General features: G+C 34.8%; 1 protein-coding gene across 7 annotated transcripts in view; it reads right to left on the bottom strand.

The window, feature by feature from the left end:
• The window catches only part of CACNA2D1 (calcium voltage-gated channel auxiliary subunit alpha2delta 1), a 541,059-nt gene that overhangs the window by 38,891 nt on the left and 477,330 nt on the right, over positions 1 to 24,838 (bottom strand). For 2 of the 7 annotated variants that reach the window (XM_069586658.1, XM_069586662.1), the window contains 6 exons: positions 23,545 to 23,601; positions 20,250 to 20,321; positions 18,903 to 18,974; positions 16,025 to 16,086; positions 9,636 to 9,712; positions 7,630 to 7,690 (listed from right to left, as the gene is read on the bottom strand). In XM_069586658.1, the coding sequence (XP_069442759.1) occupies positions 7,630 to 7,690; positions 9,636 to 9,712; positions 16,025 to 16,086; positions 18,903 to 18,974; positions 20,250 to 20,321; positions 23,545 to 23,601 (401 nt within the window). Of the gene's footprint in view, positions 1 to 7,629; positions 7,691 to 8,342; positions 8,364 to 9,635; positions 9,713 to 16,024; positions 16,087 to 18,902; positions 18,975 to 20,249; positions 20,322 to 23,544; positions 23,602 to 24,838 lie in introns of all 7 variants that reach the window. The other 5 variants (XM_069586656.1, XM_069586659.1, XM_069586660.1 and 2 more) reach the window with 5 other exon arrangements.

Here is a 24,838-nt window from a genome sequence, read left to right as displayed (position 1 = left end):
CACAAGTGCTTTTCTTTCTTTCTTTTTTTTTGGAGACAGCCAAGTTACTCTAGTATACAGTAAATTTCCATTTTCTTTATTCAGAGTATTAAAAGATACATGCTCAAGGATATTTTCAAGTGACACTGACTTTCTTCCCAATGTGGGTGTCTTGCATTGAAGATTAAGTGACTACCAGTACACTTTAGTACAACTGCCTCGATTCCCAATGCGGTAACAGCTCACCATTGCTTTTGTACTGCCACAGCACTGGAAATATCAATATGATGAAAAAGACAAATGCCATTTAACACTGTTAGGAAAATAGCTTTGTCCTTGTGAATCCTTGGAAAAAATGTTTGGAAACCATTGTTTGGGCTTCATACTTTGAAAACTGCTGTCCTAAGCACTTTGAAAACTCAGAATAAATGTAAGGTCCCATAAATATAAGAAGACTGCAATCATAATAACTAGGTTAATACAACTAACAGGCTAAACAACCAAATATTCAAGACAAAAATGCAATTAAAAAGTAAACATTTTCAGATGCAAGCCCATGATTTAAAACACAAAGCCTCAGGGAGCAGAGAACAACAGAATGTCATAACTTCTTGGTTCACCACTGAAAATTTTAGTCTGGAGGCAAGGTTTAAAAAGTTTTCATAATTAACACTCAGTTTTTGACAGAGCTAAAATCAACTTCTTCCCAGTGTTATGCTTTTTGGGAAATAATACTAGCCTGCAAGTCAAAAGGCCAATAGATTGAAGTAGCATCTCACAGAATTAGTAGCTGATGGCAAGATTTTAGAAGGATTAAGTAAAATGTTGTAGAAAGACTAAATAAAATAATTATTAATAAAAATCATTTAAAATTCCATGTTATTATTTAAATGGCATTTCTAAAATTATCTTTGCTCATTTCATTCTAAAAATAACTTTACCAGGAGATAATTTAATATTTCAATGGTGAGGAAACTGAGATGTAAAGATGTCAAAAGATTTATCCAAAGGCACCTAACTGGCACATGGTCAAGCCCAGAGGTGAAGCCAGTCTTCAGATCCCAAATTAGTGTTTTAACACAATATACAATGTGCTTTAAACTTTTACTTCATGAGTTTTTATACTCACAAAGTTCAAACGAAAAGCAGGTTCAACCTCTATCAACAGAAGGCTGTTCTGAGCAATTAATTTAGACAATGTCATAATGTTTTGCTTTTGTTTTTATCCTCACTGGCTGGGTTATACCCAATTTTGAACTAGTCTCAAGATATTATTGACTTGTTGATGTATTCTAATGGCAAAGCAGTGAAAGTGTTGGAGCTGTCATTAAGGAGAGAAGCTGAATTAGGATAGGAGCAGAAGTAAAAAAAAAAAAAATTAACAGAAATGTGATAAAACAAAGTGTTGACTGTGTCAGAAGAATGAGTTGTCCAGTAATAAGAATGATCCTGGACAATAGAAAGTCACCCACCAGGCAGTAGACAATAAGCAGCAATAGCCTGATTTAGATATCTGAGGTGTGAATGTGTGGCTAGACAGCACCAACGTCAGTTGCCTGTTAGCCTAATGATTGTTTAGCACATGGCTGGGAGCTTGACAACTGAAGATAATCACCACTTCTTGTTCCAGAGGAATCACCTGAGGCAAGTCTGTGACAGGCAACATTCTGTGGTTACCACAATTGTTGACTTCCCCTCAGGATGAGTTGGAAAACTTGCTGGTAAACGTTCTATGATCCTCTGTTTTCCTATGAGAGACCTGGTTTACACACTTTGGATCATGATTTTTCTGAGGATTTTTTTTTCTTCTAAAAAATATTAAGTAGCAAGATGGAGAAACCTCTGGATGGGTTTTGACCAATTTCCATTTCCTGAAAATACCTTTGTGATCTGAAAGCTATATAATCTCATTTGCTCACTTTGTGTTTCCGACCAAACGGAATTTGTAACTTACTTTGAAACTAAAAGATCTTTGGTATTAGAAATTTGCCAAATTATTTCTAAAATACTGCTTGTTCTCATTCTACTTCACTTACATAGGTCATACATCACAAATTAGTCTTTAACTACTGGGGATCAACATACTTTTATTTCTTTCTCATTCCAACATATCTTTGAAGTGCTTTCTTATTTCTGATTATCCCAGAAAGATAGAAAAATTAATTATGTTTCATCCGTCTGATGGTAATTCTCATAAAGGGAGGAATAATGCTCAGCAATATGTGAACCGTGAACTCCCTGATGTTCAAGCTGGTTTTAGAAAAGGCAGAGGAACAGACATCAAATTGCCAACATCCGCTGGATCATGGAAAAAGCAAGAGAGTTCCAGAAAAACATCTATTTCTGCTTTCTTGACTATGCCAGGGCCTTTGACTGTGTGGATCACAATAAACTGTGAAAAATTCTGAAAGAGATGGGCATACCAGACCACCTGACCTGCCTCTTGAGAAATCTGTATGCAGGTCAGGAAGCAACAGTTAGATCTGGACATGGAACAACAGACTGGTTCCAAATAAGAAAAGGAGGACGTCAAGGCTGTATATTGTCACCCTGCTTATTTAACTTGTATGCGCAGTACATCATGAAAAACACTGGACTGGAAGAAACACAAGCTGGAATCAAGATTGCCAGGAGAAATACAATGACCTCAGATATGCAGATGACAACACCTTTATGGCAGAAAGTGCAGAGGAGCTAAAAACCCTCTTGATGAAAGTGAAAGAGGAGAGTGAAAAAGTTGGCTTAAAGCTCAACATTCAGAAAACGAAGATCATGGCATCTGGTCCCATCACTTCATGGGAAATAGATGGGGAAACAATGGAAACAGTGTCAGACTTTATTTTTGGGGGCTCCAAAATCACTGCAGATGGTGACTGCAGCCATGAAATTAAAAGACGCTTACTGCTTGGAAGAAAAGTTATGACCAACCTAGATAGCATATACAAAAGCAGAGACATTACTTTGCTGACTAAGGTCCGTCTAGTCAAGGCTATGGTTTTTCCAGTGGTCATGTATGGATGTGAGAGTTGGACTGTGAGGAAGGCTGAGCACTGAATTGATGCTTTTGAACTGTGGTGTTGGAGAAGACTCTTGAGAGTCCCTTGGACTGCAAGGAGATCCAACCAGTCCATTCTGAAGGAGATCAGCCCTGGGATTTCTTTGGAAGGAATGATGCTAAAGCTGAAGCTCCAGTACTTTGGCCACCTCATGCGAAGAGTTGCCTCATTGGAAAAGACTCTGATGCTGGGAGGGATTGGGGGCAGGAGGAGAAGGGGCCGACAGAGGACGAGATGGCTGGATGGCATCACGGACTTGATGGACATGAGTCTGAGTGAACTCCGGGAGCTGGTGATGGACAGGGAGGCCTGGCGTGCTGCGATTCATGGGGTCGCAAAGAGTCGGACATGACTGAGCGACTGAACTGAACTGAACTGAACTGAACTGAACGCTACATGCATCTGTATTCTCAATGCTTTCCTTTCCAGTAGTCTTAAGACTGAAGGAAATGTTAAAACTGAGTACTAATCAGGATCAAATAGTATAATTATTTAGGAATTAACAGAAATGGTTCTACCTCTAAAATTTGCAAGCTTTTGCCTTTGTTATTTTAAAATAACTGCTTTTTAACATTCTTTGTTAAATAGCACTCCCTCCTCCTCCTACCACTATAGAACCATAAATAATAACTAATATTTATTTAGAGCTCATCTCTTACCAAGAACTACATTAAATATATATTATTTAAGAAATATACTTACAAGTATATATGACATGTGGTATTATCTCATTTAAAGCTTATAAAAACTCTATAAGACAGGTATAATTGTTAGCACTATTTTGCTGGTAAAGAAACTAAGATGCAGGAAATCTGAGTAACAGCTATGACAATAATATCTGGGAAACAGACTCTGATAGTGTTGCTCTAATTTGCTTCACTGTTCCCCATTAATAACAGTGACAAAAACATATGCTTGATATCCTGGGTAACATAAATGTCTGTCTTTCCTCACCAATTTTTTTTTTCTTTTTCTTAATTTTTATCAGTTTATTTTCCACAAATCTTTGAATATACATTCAATGCCCACTTTCCTAGGAAATGTCCCCTATAAAAATATTTGCTCAGGTGTACTGGATGTTCTTTTGAAATTCCCACTCTTGAGAGTCCCTTGGAGTGCAAGGAGATCCAACCAGTCCATTCTAAAGGAGATTAGCCCTGGGATTTCTTTGGAAGGAATGATGCTAAAGCTGAAACTCCAGTACTTTGGCCACCTCATGCGAAGAGTTGACTCATTGGAAAAGACTCTGATGCTGGGAGGGATTGGGGGCAGGGGGAGAAGGGGACGACCGAGGATGAGATGGCTGGATGGCATCACGGACTCGATGGACGTGAGTCTGAGTGAACTCCGGGAGTTGGTGATGGACAGGGAGGCCTGGCGTGCTGTAATTCATGGGGTCGCAAAGAGTCGGACTGAGCGACTGAACTGAACTGAAGTAGTTACATATTCAGTGTAGATATTTATACCTTAGAGTAGCAATGAAATGGATTCAAATCCCATATTATTTGCCACCTCTAAAATATTATATTCTTCTGAGGGGTAAATGTAATCATGGCATGTAAAAAGCTTAATATGTTAACTGAGGGAGACACTCATTGATTTATCCTACAAGCTACAATGTGTCTTTCTTTCTCTGGTATTTACTCCTTCCCTAAATTTACAGGCAGATTCCACTCTTCCAGCCATGATGCTGAACATACTTACGGCTGCAGTAGAGGTCCATATGCTAATCTTTGCTGAGTTAAACAAAATCGATTGCCTACAAATTGGGATTGAGAGATATATTCATCCTCTCTAGGAGAACTTGGACATTTACCATGCTTTCTACCTTGTTTAAGAGTGAAGTTGAAAAAGCCAATCTGCATGGTCTGCTATTTAAAAATTAAGAGAAACGAGTCAAGAAGCTACCCACAGAAAATCACTGATCTGAGATGGGAGGGAGAGTCTCATCAACAGAGCACACTCAGTATCTCAATGCCATTTCATCTCTGTGCTATACAATAATATTCTGCTTTTCATCTCCAACTAGTTTCAGCAGTTTAGTTGTTCAAAGTTACTTGTAGCAAAAAAGTGTTTATAAGATTGTAGGCATTATTAACATGATTTTAAAAATACTTTTCATATATTTATAGATTCTCCAGTCACCAAATATTTATGAAGCCCCTACTGTGTGCCAGGCAGCAGATGTGATATTGAATATTGAATGGTAAGCCAAAGAGCTGCCATCATGTCTCTGTTGGGGAAAGTAAATGAAATGTGGCCAGGGCTCTAGTATGGGAAATATAGGACTCTGTGAGGCAGTCAGCAAGGATGTCTAATCCAGTGAGGACAGGAAAGAAATTCCCAGGTGGAGGAGCTGTGAAGTTGAGTCTGGAAAGGACTGGTGGCGGGTGTGTTTGATCCAGAATAGCAGGTTAATGTAAGCAGGATAAATCGCATTTAGGAACTAAGAAAAGTTTAGTGTGGCTGGACTTTAAAGTAGAGGTTGGCAGATTGCTTCTTAAAGGGTAGGAGAGTGAATGATTCAGGTTCTGTGGGCTGAAAAGGTCCAGGTCACAAACAGAGACAGCACCTCAACAAATGGCCATGGCTATGTTCCAGTAAAATTTCACGTTTAAAACAGGCAGCCAGTCTCCAGGCCAGTTTGTCAGCCCCTGATTTAGAGCATAGGGTACCACACTGGTAAACTGGTATCTAGAGACAGAATGTTTGAAAGCCATCCTTTGCAGAACAGATCATCATGAGGACAGTGCTAAGCCACTGGCTAATATGTAGCAGATGAGAACCACAACTTTATTGAAAGTTTAGAAATTCCCTCTAGTTACAAAAAGGAGACAGAAATAGGAAGGAAGGGAGAGATACTGGAGGCAGGGAGATCAGTTAGGAGGCAGCCTTACTAGTTTAGGTGAGAGAAGATACTGGCCTGAACAAAAGCAGCAGAATCTGACAGACATACTGGATACTCATAAGATAAATCCTGCTTGGCAAGACTTATTGATTGATCAGAAGTTAGACATCTTTGTTCCCTTTCTTTATGTCTATCAGCTTTTAAGAATGGCATTTAGGGAGGACAGTATTTTTGTTACTGAGGCAACATGGAAAGAAGAGCTCCCCCAAAAGAAGACAAATGTTCAGGAGATAATGAATTTGGAGCACCCTGAAGAGAGATTCCCATCAGGTTCCACAAACATGAATGTTTCATATTGAAATAGGTAGGGTATACATGAAGTCTAGAAATAGGTATACTGTTTGATCTTCTAACGTAAGGTTAGTAAACTATATATTATATCTATTGTGTTTCTGGATGATACGATCATCCTGGAGACGTGGCAGCTGTCAGGCCAAACCAAAGCACAGAATACTTGAGAGTCTGTGGTATATCTATCGATGCACAATACGAAGATAAGAGGGTCTAGGCCAGCAGCTCATGTGAGTGATGTGCACAGGAAGGGAAGCTCATGGAATAGACTGAGCATGCAGCTGGGGAGGGAGGGAGAAACCTGGAAAAGTGTGTCAACAAGCAAGAGGAGGCAAGTGTCGAAAGAGATGGGATTAGCAGTGTCCACACTGAAGGAAATCCAAGCAAGAAAGCTGCTCCAGGGCAGTCACTTACAAAGCAGGAATATGCTTTGTTAACACAGATTTCTGAAAAAGTTTTATATATATGTGTGTGTATATATATATGTATATAAGCCTTATTTTCAAGAAGAAAATTCAGATATGCTTGTGCAGAAATAAAATGAAAGAATAACTGAGACCAATTTTTAGGAACCTTCTGAAAGGAATTTCTTTAAGAAGGAAAAAATGAGAGAAGTGAATACTACAAGCTTCTTAATGTATTTTATTCAATAATTTAGCCTAGGGTAATAGAAATTATGTTGGTGTGTACTATTACATGTGTCTGCCAGAGACTGGGAGTCAAAAACTAAGGAAAGAAATAGAAATAAAGAATAATCTTGGATTCATGAATGGAGTCCTGAATAATTATATGAAGATAGAGGTAGAGATGAAGATGTACAGAGATAGGGAAAGGGGGATTATATGAAAGAGAAGTAAAATTGTGTAGGAGGAGAAAGAATGCTCATCTTAAAAATTATGTCAGAAAATCTCACTATATTAAAATATATTTTCCCCAAATTTGTGTTAAATCAATAATGACGTTAGTCGTGCTCTGAGGTATATACATTCTTGTGTGTATACACACACATACAGGTATATATCTATACATATCCATCTGTATGTGTTTATGGATACAGAGCTGTATGTGGATAAACAGTCACAAATGCAAATACACAACTCTTCATTTTTGTTGAATACACTGTTGGCTCCAACAAAAACAGAACCTCCATCTGTCCTAGACACCACCTGATCCCCAAGTCGGCACGCTGTTTAGCACAAGGCAGCTGCTAAGTACCTGAATGGGTGAATGAATGAATGAACAGAATTCTCCTTCAGTTTTAAACTTATTGTTTCCTTTGGTTCCATAATTTGACATGGCATAACCCAGAGCAGTCTTGACTCCCAACTCTGACCTATTCTTGAACGCCTATACATCCACAATGAGCCTTAAAAGAGAAAACAAAACAAAACTCACCTTGGTGCTATGAATGTATAGCCAGATTCTTCAAAATTATCCGGTTTCAGAGTTTCTGAATCTGAAAACGTAATATTATAGGGTTAGATAAGAATTGGAATATGCATCCTGATATTTGATGTCAATAAGTCATTAGAAAGATAACCTAATAAGGAAAAACATAGACTTTCATCCTAAATTGAAACACATAGAGATCCCCCAATACTTCACTGTAATAAAATCAATTTTAATTTCATAACATGGATTACAATGGTCATATCAAAGACAATGCTAGGTCTATAATTTTCCCATTTACTAACTAACCCTGCTGTAACCAAGATATCCTTTAAAAAATGACTTAGGTCAGCATTACACCAGAAGTATTGCTTTAAAATATCAACATAATATTTTACCAATATTATAATAAAATTATTACAATAAACCCATTAATGCCCTAGTGAATTAACGGCATTCATCATATTAGTATGAATTAGTAAGTGGAAGGATAAACACACAAGTATCCAAGTTTAGGAAAAAAACAGAAAGTAGAACAGGTTATATATGAAAACACAGCTTATTCTTTCCCCCTTTTCTGCTACTAAGGTCTGAGTGATCATGGAGGAAAATCTAGCAAATGAGAAGCACAGAGGATAATATCCAATAGGAATGGAAATATCAGTGGAAATGTCAAGTGTACTAAAGAAAAAGAAATTGAGCAACAAGAAAATACTTGCCCTTCATTCTGCCCTTTTTGGCTGTGAAAATCCATCAGAAAGAGAAAGCAGGGAAACAAAAAAAAAGAGGGTAAAGCAAAGGGGGTCACAAACAATATTTTATTCAATGACTTTCTTGAATAAAAATATTGTGCATAGATCAAAGGTTTATTTATGTACAGCTGTAGTTCTGGAAAAAAAAGACACATTTTTGAAGACTGGAAAGTATGTCCTGTCAATTACCACTAGAGCACCCTCTCTGTACTGTGGTTATTTCAAGGGTCTATTTTGCAAAGTGGCTAATTCAAGTGCAATCCCAATGATGCTAGCCTATACACAGAAGCATTTACCAATCATCAAAGACCCACTAGTCATCCCCTCATTTATCAAGTGACGAACTAGCTCATGCAAAGTCAGTGGTTGTTAAAAGACCATCATATCTATCAAGTGAAAGTAGAAATACAAATGTCTAAATTACCACAATTTACAATGAGAACTAGGACTGCGGAGAGCAAAAAAAGAACTGACATAGAAACAAAAGAAATTGCAGTTTATGTAAGGTCAGATATAAAAAGTGTATACATACATATATACACATACATTTTTTACTTTATCATAACAGGAAAAATTTCGGTGGTCAGGAATACTTGAGTGATATGTAAAGGATATGATGGTCATTTCACCTTGCTAAATCTAGTCACCCAAAACAAAATAAAGATTAATAATGACTTGAAATATGCGCTAGTGTTAATAATTACTCCACATTCCAAATGATGTTGTAAAAAAAATGAATCCATTTAGGTTACTGAGGACATTAATTTGGATAATTAGAAGGGAGTTAATTGCTAAACCAAAGCCAAAGACCAGTGCAATTTATTCAAACAATGTCACAGATGTGGAGTATATCATTTTTGCTGAATGCAAAAACAAGAAGAAAAGAAAGAAAAAAAAAAGGAACTTTACTAGCAGAGTGCCATGAGCAGAGACTGTGCGAAACATGTTGCGCCAGTTAGCAGACCCTTAAAACAACAGCAACAGAGGACAACAGCACTGCAATGATTCTATGAGCACAGAGCAAGGCAGGGGAGAGTGGTGGGGACTGCCAGTGAGGCTGGAGTACCCGCTCATATTCTATCCATGTAGAATATTTCTTGTTCCTTGCATGTTTGGAATGGGTTAGAATCATTGCTGTTGATTTGGTAATAACACCTACTAAAAGGTAGAAGCCTTGGGTATTCAAAAGTCTAGACGTATTTAAACCTCTGGTACTAGGAGATAACAAATAGACCCTGAAGTCACTTTCACAGTACTTACATCTGGCCTGAGTTATTGTCTCTTCTATTTTGGCTTTTATATAGTAAAAACTGTAGGTTGGTAATACCAAGGCCAAACTGCAATAGAAACAAGAGAAGCATAAACACAAACAAACAAAAATGAAACATAACTTAAAAAAAAAAAAAAGAGACACATCAAGTTCACGGGAAATCCAAAGATCTTCCTCACGGGAAGGAAAAGACATTACTTTGACAGGAAAATGCTTTCAGCAAATAAGGCACTTAATTTGTTTTGCCATCCAGAGTTATCCAGTACTCTACGTTGTAGGGAATCAGAATAGACACAAGGAAAATTAGCTACTAAGGGTGCCCATAAATTAGCTGAAGAAAATGTCATGGATACTATATTTCAAGAAAAGTATATTGAAATACTTTGTGGGAAAAAAAAAAAAGAAGAATAGTAGGGACATGTTTGTTACAGTGCTTGCTAGCAAATGTACACTATTAACAATAACAAACATAAGAAGTATTATTAGTATTATACAATGCATACAATCATTTGAAATATTTTCTTTTGAAGGATTAAATACCTACTATTATAGAACTCATCTCTTTGCAATTTCCCCTGTGTCTTTTGAAGGGGAAATTCAGATTCCTTTGCTCATCCCATTGGTTCTTATCCAACAGTGTAACTGTATTTGTTTCAAGTTCATTAAATGTGGATATCCCATATCATTTGGTAGATTGTTATAGGTACAATAGGAGAAACATCGTGATTTTTACAGTTTACAAGAGCCACGAGGTTACTTTAGTCTTATGGTAGATGTACACATTGAAGGAAATCTCCAGTGCAAGTCTTCTTAAGCAAGATTCAGAACATTTTAGACACAAAGACTGTCAAGCCTGTCATCCAACCTTGTCTTAATATGACTGTACAAATGAAAAAACAGACAGGCAGGTAACCCTACTCATTTTGAAGATGCTAATTAATGAACATACACATAAGAATTATTAAAAAAAATCATAATATTATGCAGTTTCCCGTAACAATTGCATACATGCAATTCTTCTATTCTCACAATGGCTGATAACATGTGCAGAGCAGAATTATTCCTTATCCGTACTGATGGTTGCAAATAACCTTTGCTATCCTTTGAATACAGAAGGAAACTAAAATGAGGTAATCTCTTAAGATTCCCAATTAAACTATTATTTTAAAATTTTAAAAAAGTGATGCTTGATTAAAGTGACCAATTGAGTTGTTCAGATTCATTTTTACAATTTTTTTTTTTTTACATTTTTACTAACCCCTAATTTAGCAATACACAGAAAAATGTGTCCATTTCTAGGCTTCTGAGATTTCTAGGTATTTGTAGAAGATCATCTTTTACATCACTCAAGCCTCATGTTTCCCAGGTTCTGAATACAGATGTCCAAACTGTAATCCCATTATGCATTTTTAATGAACAATATTGAACAGGACAAAATATAAAATTCCAGGTTTTTCTTCTTATGAATATATGTTAAAAATTCATTCCATGAAGAGGAAAAAAGCAAGGGCTGATTTGCTACAATTTAATTATGCAGTCAACATAGCAAAATAATTGGATGCTTGTTACCTCCAATTCCCAAATCTTTCTCCATCATTAAGTAATTCATAGACTTCCCTTATGGGTAAAGGTCAGAGAAACAAAATGTTACGTAGATCTAATGAAAATCTCTACATTCATTTTAAAGGTAACTTCCTTTAAGGTAGAAGAGATTAAAAAAAAAACAAAACAGTGCAATTAGTCTGAAAGTAAGATGACCTTTCCTGATTCACTTGCCATTTATAAAATGTAGCACAGAATTACTGAGCATTTGAAGATTGTCTCCCACAAATTCCTCTCAAGGGAAATTAGGACATTTTAATGCCCCATCAGCATTTATTACTAAGAGAAACTTCAAATTAAAACTGATAACAATATATCATGTGGCTGCTACAGTGTCACACTGCAAGCTTGGGTTACAGCTCACGTACCATAAAAATTAGTGTGGAAACCCATGAGGAACACAATAGAAATTTAAAAATTGACATATCATATATACATTTTATTGGCCTGCAAGTCTCAAGTTACTATTATTAATAATATCTATATTTTATAGAAACATGTAATTACACATAATGATTTTTTATCTTAAGGCAATAGTTATTTTTTAAACCTATAGCAGATAAGATCTTTAATCAACATTCCAAGTCAATGATGCTGCCATATGCAGTCTTTGTTGTCTTTCTCCATATAAAACCAACTGACTAAGGCTGCTTTATTTTCTCCAAGGGATTAAAATCTAATAAAGGCAGTGGCCACCAGATGGATGGTACAGCCCAAGCAATATTTTTGCAACTCCCATAAACATGGTTAACTTAGTTAAATGGAATATAACATGCTTTTCTATTCCATCATTTACATCACCATAAAATCACTCTTCATCAAAAAGAAAATATTCTATTCAAATAATTTCTATACTTCAAAATATATTAAGTTATATCAAAGCTTAAGGAAACAGAAATCACTAAGCAAAATTTGATAGCTCATACATTACATAAAAACACTTCCATTTTTTTCAATTTAGATGTAATGTTTTGTTCTACTTTGTTATTTGTGAATTTCTTTGTACAGAGATTCAAGGGAGTACTTACAATGAAAATAAATTTGATCTGTCCCAAAGTTATAGATTTGTGAAGGGAATGTGTGAAGAAAACATGCATAGATGATGAAATTGAGGCTTGTTCAGAGAATAGCAGTTACTGTGGGGAGGACGGTGGGGTAAATGACAGGGCAGAAAGGTTAGGCTAGAGACGCGCGATGTGAATTTCAAGCGTGTAAGTCTGAATTCGAATGAAAATGGGAAGAGACTAAAGTTCTGTGAACAAGGAGAGAAATGCTCAGAACTGAAGAAAAGAACATTAATCTGGTTACCTGAGTTATGACTGGGGGTGGGAGGGGAAGGGGAGGAATATCAGAGGCATTTGTGAGATTATTAAAAACATTTAGGGATAATAATTTAAAATTCCCCCAGGGTGTAATTATGACAGCAGTAGGACCAACCATCAGAATGACTCACTGTCAGGGTCAAAAAGAAACCGTTTTTCTAACTTGGAATTTATTTGTCTAACCAACAGAGGCAAAGAGCACATTCCTATCATGAAGTCATCTCTATAGAGACAGGACTCCCAGATTTCCTCTTGGCTATTACACCGTTTGTCAAGTTTATCCAAAAACATCAAGCTGGCAATACCCATGGAAGAGGAAGGGAAAAAAAATGACCTATGTATATACTGTTACATAAAGATGGTATATGTATAAAGAAATGCCTAATAGCAATGAGAGAAATCAAGAGATACATACAAGTAAAAGAGTCATGCTGGTATTTTTCAGTGGATTCAAACTTATGTGAAAAACTAAAACGACGGAGAAATATTGGCATGTAGTGATGTATCATGGCTTACTATCCGTGGGCTCCTCTTCTAGATTGAGTCTGCATGCCATCCTAGCAACACAAAAGGCAATGGTCCCCGAGGATAATATTACAGCTTTAAGAGGATCCCAGCACTCTAGGTTCTCCAGCAAAGTTAGGTGTATGCTCTCAGGCAGAGGCAGGAGGAATATAGTTTGGTTTTATTAGGAAATGAATGGTTGAGTCTGCCACGGCCTATTAATTAGGCTACATATTAATCATACATTAATATGTAGTCAAAGAATCCTTCATATTTGAATATTTCAATGGAAGTTTGGACACTATTATTTGAATTTGACAGAAAGAAACAAGTTGAAAATCTACTTAACTGTCTAAAGATATACAGAATGTCTACTGTGTGCCCCTGCCTTATATTCTGATGATTCAAAAGTAAATGAAGCAGGCAACAATCTTATAATCTCAGAGTTTAACAGTCTTAGAATGTTGCCTTCTTAGAACTTAATGGTGATAATAACAGTAAACAGTAGAAATAAATTTCTTTATATATGGTTCATATATATGTGTGAAGTGAAGTTGAAGTGAAGCCGCTCAGTCGTGTCCGACTCTTTGCGACCCCGTGGACTGTAGCCTACCAGGCTCCTCTGTCCCTGGGATTTTCCAGGCAATAGTACTGGAGTGGATTGCCATTTCCTTCTCCAGGGGATCTTCCTGACCCAGGGATCGAACCCGGGTCTCCCACACTGCAGACAGATGCTTAACCATCTGAGCCCCCAGGGAAGTATATATGTGTACATACATATATATATATATATAATGTGAAATGATGAGGCACTTTACATCCTCAGAGAAATAAGTTAGGTGCAAAGGTCCTGAGGCAGAGTGGCTCCAGGTTTATGAGGAGCAGCAAGGAGGATGGAGATGAAGGTGGTTCAGGGAAGACTCTGAGATGACAACTTCAGAGAACTGATGGTAAATGAAGTCACATGCTGTAAGGCTTCTAATGGCTGTGGCAAACCTTACATTTTATAGACATTAAGACAGCAAATTATTGGAGTATTGTAGATAGATAAATGAAACAAGATAACTTAAGTATTAATACTATGACTCTTGTGAAATATGACCCTTGTGTTATGAAAAGAAATAGAGATAGGAGATGGAGAAACAGATGCAAGTAGTTACGTTCTATGGTGGGAGAAGGTCTCTTTTCATTGCTTCCTATTTCACTGAGAAAAATAGAGGTTCAGATCAACAGAGAAAATGGATGGGAAAGAGATGGGTTTGAGGAGTGAAGCTATCAAAAGTCATCTAGAAGCCTCCTAAATTTATTGGACTATTGAGATCAGCAGGCACCCCTGAAGTCTACTTGAGGTTGAGAGGTTTTAGACATTATCAGTCAAGGAATATTTTATTTTCCCCATCTGTAGCTGTGCAGATGCTGTGTGGTACTGGTAATAATTTAACTAGGATTGAAATTGGTCAAACTACTCTTTGCTATACTTGGTTACGAGTTGATGGCATTAATATAAGAGAGAGAACGTAATAAGATCCAATGAATTTATGCTGAAATAATGGGTACACGCACATGAGGAAGGCAAGGACAATGAAAGGTCTCAGGAGTTGATGGATTTCAGGTCTCAACTGAGTCAAAGAATTGCTGCAGTTGGGCTATCAGAAGGAGGGGATGGAAAGCTAAAATGTAGTCATCTGACAGTTGGATTAAAAAAAAAAAGACACCTCAAATTAAGACTATGAAGGACTTGCAGTCTGAATGTTAAGAGTTGCAGGACATGACTTTGAAGCAGATAGCTAAGACTGGGAATTGACAAGATCATCAGAGAGAAGGAGACAGAAAAACCGAGAGTCTAGGCACCAGAAAAATCATCTATGCCAGTGGTATTTAAAGTATGTCCAGGGAACCTGGCCCATTTGCAAACTACCCATTAGCAGGTCATGAGTAGTTAAGTACAGAAAATGAGAGTAAGCATTTAGAAATTTTTATAGTAATCTGACAGACTAATTTTATGTCTATGAAATCCAATAAAAATTCTTGTCCACTTGACTTTTCATCTTTTAGTGTTTATTTTAGTAAACATTTTGTTTTTAAATATAACTGTGGGTATGGCCCAAATAGTTTGAGAAACAGTGATCCACGTGAATGGAAGAGAGGGTGGCAACCAGGCCAGGAATCAACATCCCTGAAATGAGAAGGGAATGACTATTTCAAGGGAGGAATAGTAGGCGGTATTGTCTCGTGACATGAAATCCAAAGGTGGGGATGTGAAGGAGGAGGAGGAGAGAATGAATAAGCAGGACATAATCGTATCAGCTTCAGTATTACGAGGCTGTAGAAAGCAGGACCACAGGGAAAGAGGTGACTTTAAAGTTAGAGCAAGCAAAGAAAATGCTCAGCAAGTGTTGAAGAATGAAGAATTTCCAAGAAATTTTAGGGTACTAGTCTGTCCAGTTTTTCAAAGTCCAGTCAACTGGAAGAATCAGTATGTTACAGAATTTCTACTCATGGGGTTATATTATATCAGTTGAGCATTTTATATCAGATTATACGATGATGTGAGAAGTTTTAAGTTAATCTGCAATCTAAATTTAAGTACTGTAAACTGTGTAACAATTTAAATGAGGAAGTCAGTGGAGGTCATGACTAAAAAGTAAGGGGATTTTGTCAAATTTTACTAACATAAATATACAAAATATCAAATATATCATACAAATTTTCATTTCTAAATTTTATATTTCTAGCTTTCCCCCATCTTACCCATTTTGAAAATAATAATGTATAACTTTAATGCATTTTAATGTTGGAAAGGATAATATTTCTATTTTAATTACATTGAGAACAGCTTGAGAATATACAAAAACAATATTCATCCACTGGAAAAACAGATACTAAAAATAGGTAAAAGACACTGAACTGAATTTTTTTTTATAAGCACACGTATAAATATGGTTAATTACCTGTAATCTGTGCCATTGACAGGAGTCCATGTATATGTCCTGTTTCCTTTGTCAATGTATCTCTAAAAAAGAGTTGAACTTGATTATGATCACTTTTTATATGTTAATTTATAAGAACAGCAGAACATTAGGCTCTATTTATAAATTCAGTGGTGATTCCATACCCTTCTTCACAAATGTCTGATCTATTCCACTCTACAATTATTTATTTTGTTATGTGCGTGTGTAAAGCAAAGTTTTAGGAAAAAAAGTACCCACATGATAAATTTTAAGGACATTTAAGTGGAAAATCTTAATTTAAAATCAGTAATATATACCAAATTATTAACGTCAAAACTGAAAACATTTCTTAAAAAATAACTTTTAATAATGAAACGACTGAAATATTACATAACACTCAGGTATTTCCCTAGTAGAGTATGTTTAAGATAAATTGGTAATATCAGGAATTTAATGCAGTGTCTAGATCCAAATGTATGATTAGCATATTACTCTTCTGATTAAGGGCTTCCCATGAAGCTCCGTGGTGAACATCTGCCTGCCAAGCAGGAGACACATGTTCCATCCCTGGTTCAGGAAGATACCCTAGAGAAGGAAATGACCACCCACTCCAGTAATTCTTGCCTGGAGAATCCTGTGGACAGAGGAGCCTGGCAGACTACAGTCCATAAGTTTGCAAAGAATTAGACACAACTGAGCAACTAAACAGCAGGATCAGCAGTAGCAGTTCTTATTAAGCTATTATTACAGTATTTATCTTAGATACTAATTACTTAATATTAGTGACGGAGAAAAACAACTATATCCACCAGGGAAAGGAAGAAAGAGCTAAATGACTTCATAGATATTGAATCTTTCTTATGTAGCTATTGAAGGGTAGTAAATAAATTATCATTCCTTCTTCCGTTAGGTTTAGTGATGATACATATGCATTTTTTAAATATTTTCAGTTACCTCCAGTGTCGTCATCCTCAGCAGAACAATAATATTCACTAAAGTTATTGCTTGATATTAGGTAATATACAAAACATTTTACACTCCCTGTCTCATTTAATCAAGCCCTTGGAGTAAATGAAATACTCTTCTTTTCCACAATTTACTGATTCGGAAAATGAATCTTCAAGAGGACTTTAACTGGCAGGATGAAGGAAAATGCATGATTTCAAGTTTATTTTATAACAACTACACAATGTTGTTTTATATATCTCATATCCCCATGGCTTTATTTATGTGTGTGGAAGATGGGGGAGAGCAGACAGGAAGTGCACGGGAAGTTTCTGGACTGAGAAAATTCCTAAAAGAATTATAAAAAAATGTTTATATATTTACTACTACTCCTAAAAAACTAGGGCAAATTAGTATTGTCCCACAAGTTATATATAAAAAAAAAAGAATAACAAAAACAGTATCAAGTTAGAGAAATAAAGACACAAGACACCAGTTTCTTCAAGGTAATTAATATGAAAAGTCTATGGGGGGATATTGGTAAAAAAAAAAAAGAATTTACAGTAAGTTGGAGGAAAAAATTAAAAAGTGACAATAGAAACAAAATTGATTTATAAGTTTAAAAAAAGAAGGTACAGGTCAAAGAGTTCTTTTTGGCAGACCAACAGAGAGAAGTTGGCAGAATTGCTGAATGGTTTACCTCTTTTTTCAGAAAAGTGAAGGTATAAACAGCATGGCTAAATTCTAAGTAAACAGAGCTGACATTTCAACAACACATTTCAAATTTCAATACTGACACTGATGTGTACCCCCTTGTGTTCTGGTAACAGGGACTCCTGATTAAAGTGAGAAAGTGCAGGTGCTAATGAAGGACTATGTTTGGATCCTGGCTTCATCTTAGGGAAAAAATTCTGCTGATTCAGATTCAGATTTGTTACACTTAAAATGGATTTAACAAACTCAGGAGAATCGTTACACTTAAAATGGATGAGATTATGAGGAAATAAGACATAAATTATACATAAAGTTTAAATTAAATTTCTAGGCTCAAAAGCTGGTGGGTTCTATGTATGTTTCAAATACCCAAATATACAAACACATATCCCCATGTGACTGATAATGGATTGACACCTTTCAATACACAAGGAATTTCCCAATGTCATTATAAAACAATACAAGCATTACATAGTTGTATCAGTGATTTTACAGTGGTAGCTATGTTTTCTCGATTTAATTTCAGATTTAAATGCTGGGCAATCATGCAGAAAGAGTAAAAGAAAATAAACCCAGCCAGAAACAAGTAAATAAGAAACAAAAAACTTAATGTATGGAACTCAACAATTAAAACATCTGCGTGCACAAGCCATAGAAAACATATAGCTATTAAGTACTGACTTCAAATCGTATGACTAAAATGGCCTAAAAGAACACGGCAGGACATTATACTGTGTGTTCTATTTCATATTGTGATAGAAAAAATGGAGACATAAAATCCAATTTTTGAAGCCCAACAAGGAACTTCTATAGAGCACAGGGAACTATATTCAATATTATGTAATAACCTAAAAGTATCTAAAAATAACATATATGTATATATATGTATGTATAGCTGAAACACTATGCTATATACTTGAAACATTGTAAATCAACTACACTTCAATAAAATTTTTTAAAATGTAATTTTCAAGAATATTATTAGTGACGTAACAATATATTAAGAAACCATAGCAACATTATTTTATAAAAGTTTCAGATTTAAAAATCTTACTGAAAATATCCCTCCAGCAAGGAATGCTTTAAATAGATTTGTTTACTAGAAATATCTCTGTTTGATGAATAAATATTGTTTTACTAGATCAGACTGACCACTAATGTCAATTATTATTATTAACATATACATTTTATTTAAGAATAAATCTGGCTTAATTCTTACCTCATCTTGAGATTTAACCAGAGTCTTGAATGTTTTTTCTCCGCTTTCTCCATCTATCATTTTATTTCGAATCTAAGGGAAATTGAAACAGTTACTTTATGCAGACACTCAACAGACCAAACAAGTGTGGAAATATTCTTTTAAAAGTTACTGGATTATTGTTATTTTACGTTATCCTGTCAGAACACTTTACAACAGATATTCATTGTTTACTTAAAATATCCCAGCACTATGCCTCAGTCTAAGGTAATTATAATAAATAGACTTTATCGTTCTACACTGAGGGAGTCAATGTGTAAAATGTGGAAAGCAGGTACAAATGTGTGACCAACTGTAAAAGAAATACGAGAGTCTTTGAATAGATAAGAGACAGAGTTAATCCACTTGAAAGAATCTTAGAAATCTCTGCTCTGGCACATGAGAGCCAGGTTCAAATTCTGGTTCTGCTACTTACTATTAATAGCTGAGTAACTGGAGATAAAGTTATGTAACCTCTTGTACCTCAAATAGATCAGTACAACAGACATAATAATAACAGTAACAGTAGTAATAACAACAAAAACAATGAACCTATTTCAGAAGCTCTTGAAAAGCCATGACTGACACATATCACGTACTCAATAAGTGTTATTATTAATAATTATCTTTATTATTATGGAGGGCTTCCCTGGTAGCTCAGATGATAAAGAATCTGCCTGCAATGCAGGAGACCTGGGTTCTGTCCTTGGGTTGGGAAGATGCCCTGGAGAAGGAAATGATAACCCACTCTAGTATTCTTGCCTGGAGAATCCCACGGACAGAGCAGATAGTTCATAGGGTTGAAAGAGTTGGACACAACTGAGCGACTAACACTTTCACTTTTCACTTTATTATTATGGAACGTCCCCTCAGAGGAAGTGGCATGCAATGTTGGTTTTGAAAGAAAACAGAAATTTTCTGACAATAGAGTAGTAAGAAAAACATGGCAGCTTCTTTCCTCATGTTGCTTATTGAGTGGTTAAATTCTCTGAAAATTTTCTTTCAATTCTATGGCAACATCCTCCTCCCTGTGTTTTTTCAATTGAAATTTACAAGTTATATTTGTATTGAAATACACAACTCTACCTGTAGAAGGAGAAAGAAAGAAAAAACTAAGGTCACACCCAATTTTAAATATTTATTCCTTTTCATATGATCTTTTGGATGAGGGAGCCTAGGATCTGGAAATTTTTAAAGACAAAAAACAGTCATCTTTGTGCATATAGGCCAAAGAGAGAACCAACACAATGAAAATGCTCAACAAATCCTGTGGACTAGAAGAATCCCAGCATCTGATGGGAAGGTGTTGTTCAGGCCAACTGCACTTACCTCCACTTTAATATCGTTCTCTAATTCTGCATCAAGGAAATCCAAAGTTACAGGCTCCTGAGATTTGGGGTTCTACACAGAGAATAATTAAGCATATAGGACATTGTAAAATGCTGTCTAGAGAATAATTCAAGGGATATTTAAATAATAGAATTAATTCCATAAAAGTTACTTACCTAAGATATATGAAAAGCTGACTAAATAACTGTATAAATGTAGATTCTTTCATATATATTTTAAAGTAATAATAAGTAGGCTAGGAATTTGAGCCTTAATTGTGGCAAATTCTGATTATCACCAACTGAAGATACTTATATTTTGAGTCCTGTATTAGGTGGGACATTTATAATCACAAATCCTGTGGGAATATGACTTCTAAAGATCCACTTACAGCTTTTTTTTCTTTAATCAGGATATGAAATGACCACGTGACATTTAAAAATTTTCTTAATCATAAAGTAAGGACATCAAAATATTTGATAAACAAACATATAGTATTCTCTTGTAACACTAGTAATGCAACATGTAGTAGTAGAATTTCAAAGTTCACTAGAACATAAAATCATAATACATGTCTATAATTTTACAACTTTAAAAATTTAGAAACTGGATTTTAATGTTTACTAAATTAGATACCATCAATATGTTATAACTAATTAGATAGAAGTAATAAACACAAATTATGCCATATTAGTGCAAGGTCACTGGAAGTTAAAAAATTACAGCCTCACAGGCTCTTCCAAAATATATCTGAATCACCATTATTTTGAACACTGTTTTACAACTGCTGACTACAAAAGACAATGCCAAAAATGAAATGTATTAAAATTAAATATTTATATCAAATGCTGAATAACACAATATACATAGCATGTTTTATAATAATGACAGAAATGCCTTTAGGGAGTAATTCCATTTAAATAATGAAAAATATATAATTTCCATGGGTTTTAATGAATGGGAATTCTTAAAAAAAAAAGAAAAAAAAAACTGTGCCTGGCACATCTATTAAAAAATAATTCACTGCTTATGAAACTGATATCTAAATTCAGAAAGTTCTAGACTATTGAAAATAAGTATTGGATTGTTCAACAGGTTAAAATACTGATTTTTTTTTAGGCAGCATTTTACTGGTTTGGAAGTAAATACTCTTTTGAAAAGTAACATGTTTCTGAAGAAGAAAATAAAAATCAGCATTGAAAATAATTCTAGTCCTTTGCTTAAAGTATGAAATTGAGCACACTTCTATCAAAAGGAGACTCTAAAGTTGACAGTTATTCTAAATTCCTTACTTAAAGTCATATGAAATAAATTATCTTTACACAAACACCCTATCAGCATGACAATTTTAACTCACTGCAAAACAAAGTCAAAATAAAATGATAAAATATAAACATAAATAAGAATATCATCTTACATGCAATGGATAATGCATAGCATGACCAGACCCAAACAGCATGCATGGAGGAGGCATTATCAGGAAGAATTGGCAATATGAAGATCATGTCCCAATCCAACATATAAAGACACAGAGAGGAAAAGGAAATCATAAAAGAAAAATGTCAATGCATCACTTGTACTTTGTATATGGCAATCTGGCTGACCAGTTTTTAAAAGACTCATCACAAGTAAAGTGACAGAAAAATTCAAAAGCAGACTCATATTGAAAAGTACCAAGAGACGCATGAGAACTGAATCCAGTCCCTGCGTTCCCAATAGTTTCATTTTTTAAATATTTTAAAGTATGTTTTAAATATCCAACAATCCTCACTTGAAAAATTTAAATATAAACTAATAAAATGATTAATACTATTTGTGGAACTAAAATAAAAGGCAGAATGTAATGTTCTTAAATTTTAAGTTGAAATAATTAACAGCATTATTAAAACTACTACATAGTTTAAAAAATATTTTCTAAATTTAGAAGTCTTGTGTGGTTGCTAGTTTGCCATTTGAAGTTTCCTTAAAACAAAAATAAACCATTTTCCAGGTTGTTTTTTTAAATAATATCACAATATTTACATGCAATATTTGAAAATATCACAAAACTAAAAATTCACTAAAATGCACATGACTGCAACAAGTATAATTTAAGGTAATACACAAAAAGAAACATGCAAGAGGAGTAACATAAAACAATTTAATAAATCAAGAAAAGACAAATTTTAACTGTAGAGGAACATAAAAGATATGAAGATTGACACAGCAACATGAAATTCAGATTGTCACAGAATTTTAGAGCTAGAAGGGAACTGAAGTTTTTATTAATCCAAAGGCTCAGTTCTTTAGAATTCCCTGGGAATCTTTAAAGCTATTCATAAGCCTAGGGCCTATCCCTGGCCAAATTAAGTCAGAATTTTCAGGAGATGGAGCTGGGGATTTATATCTATATTTAACTTCCTCAGAATATCCTATGTAGGATAGGAAATCATTATTAGTTTCATCTTCCTACTTTTCAGATGAAGAAACTGAAGTACCACGGGGTTTAGTGCACTACTCAAGGAGAATGTTTGTTATAAGTAGAACAAACTGGAGTTCAGTTCTACAAATTCATAGTGTAGCAATCCATTAATATCACACTACCTCTCCACTACAATATCACCATTTCTAAAAAAAAATAGGCTTACATATGAAACCTTAAGTTTTATGAAAACTTAAGTTTACTGAATTTTCTTCAAAATTTTGAAATGCTCTTACTAAACTTTACTAAACTATAGGAAGAATCCTTTCATGATTATTATTTTTAGTGTTAATGTTTTAAGTTATTTTCCCACCAGAGGAAAGATTTTGCAAGTGAGTTTTCCAGACAATATTAATTTGCAATTTTGGACATTTTTAATTAGGTGACATGAACTTTCTCTAACTGCTAACCCGAAAATATACTTTTAGAGATCCCCCAGAATTTCTGCTTAAATTGTGTGATTCAGAGAAATTAGATATCAGAATGGTATTTTTATTTCCACTTAGAAGTTAATTTTACAACCAATTGTTAGGATTACATGGATTTGACACTGATTTCACAATAATATTTAATAACCAACCTAATTTTAATTTTGTGATTACTTGATTATCATTGTTACATAATTTGCTAGCAGTCTTTAGTCAGCAAATGCATACCCTCTGCCATCATTAATAACATTTTTGCTCCAATTTATTGAGAAATGATGCTCATCTCCATCTCATGCTCTGGAAGCTTGCTATCAAGAAAGGCGGCATTAATCATATGCTTTTAGGAAAAGAAGCTTGATCGCAACACTGATTTAGCAAATTTGAAGGCACTGCTAACTTCAGTTACCTGAACATTGGGTCTCCTTTTTCTTAAATTAATTGTTGGTATACCTATGCCAATAGGCTGAAGCAACAGAAAGATGGTAATTCATCATACTATATATCAACCTGGGTAAAGCTTCTACCTTATCATCAATTTTGGTCAGATATTTCCTCAATCAGAAACAGGTATCACGAAGTTCATGATGAGTTAATAAACCCAAGTTCAAAAATATTTTTAGTGAAAAAATATGTAAAGCTAGTAAAATTACTTAACATTGTCTAAAGCAAAATTACTAATATTTTCCTTTTATTCCTAAAAAAAAAGTAATAAAGTAGGAAAGGAGAAAGATGCTTTCTCTCAGACAATTTTTATGCTGATTTATTTTATTTTATTTTCACATGCTGCCTGGCTTGCAGGATCTTAGTTCCCTGACCAAGGATTGAACCCAAGCCTACGGCAGTGAAAACATCATATCCTAACTATTGGACGGTCAGGGAATTCTCTATACTGATTTAAAAATAAAACAAACAAACAAAAGCACAAAAGAGGAATATTTTAGAATGTATATGATTCATATATGTTAAAATATAAATATTATAGGATATTGAAAAGTTTTAATCTTAAACGCTTAAACTTTGTGGCCTTGGTGGACTTTCCTGGTGGTTCTGTGGTTAAGACTCCATGCTTCTACTTGCAGAGGCGATAGAAGTTCCCCCTAGTCGGGGAACTAAGATCCTGCATGCTGCATGGAATGGCAAAAACAAACAAACAAAAACCCTCAAATCTGGGCCTTTGTTAGTGACATCAAATATTGTACCTATGGAACAAATAAATGGTGAATTCAATCATAACACTGTAGGTTTATTTTAAATATTGACTTCTAAAATGTAAATTATTCACAATTTCCTATACAATAAATATTTCTTAAGACTGATAAAAAATGAGATATCTAGTAAGTATAGCTAATGTGGTTATGTCAATGAAACAAAATGGAGGAATTCTAAATTCTATTTTGGAATAAAGGAGGATACATAATTCAGCATTTGTCAAAATATAGTCATGGTGGAGACTCTGAAGAGTCACTTTGAGAAGATAAGTAATGATTCCTTAGAAAATTAGATATGCAAAAGATTCACAGCTATTTTATTTTCCATTATTCTTGGCTTTAGGATACTTTTTCTGCCTTCTAAAAACTTCAGAATTGTACTCAAATAATTTGAATTAAGATTATAGTTTCAGGAGGAAACACAAGGCATTCAGCAAAGAATGTCTGCGTAAGATTAAATGTTGATCTCGCTAAAAAATAACGGGGACTATG

The sequence above is a fragment of the Ovis canadensis genome, chromosome 4 (assembly GCF_042477335.2).
Source record: "Ovis canadensis isolate MfBH-ARS-UI-01 breed Bighorn chromosome 4, ARS-UI_OviCan_v2, whole genome shotgun sequence".
In the NCBI taxonomy this organism is placed as follows: domain Eukaryota; kingdom Metazoa; phylum Chordata; class Mammalia; order Artiodactyla; family Bovidae; genus Ovis; species Ovis canadensis.
The sequence above is the reverse complement of the archived record's forward strand: the minus strand, read 5'-3'. Positions and strand labels throughout refer to the sequence as shown.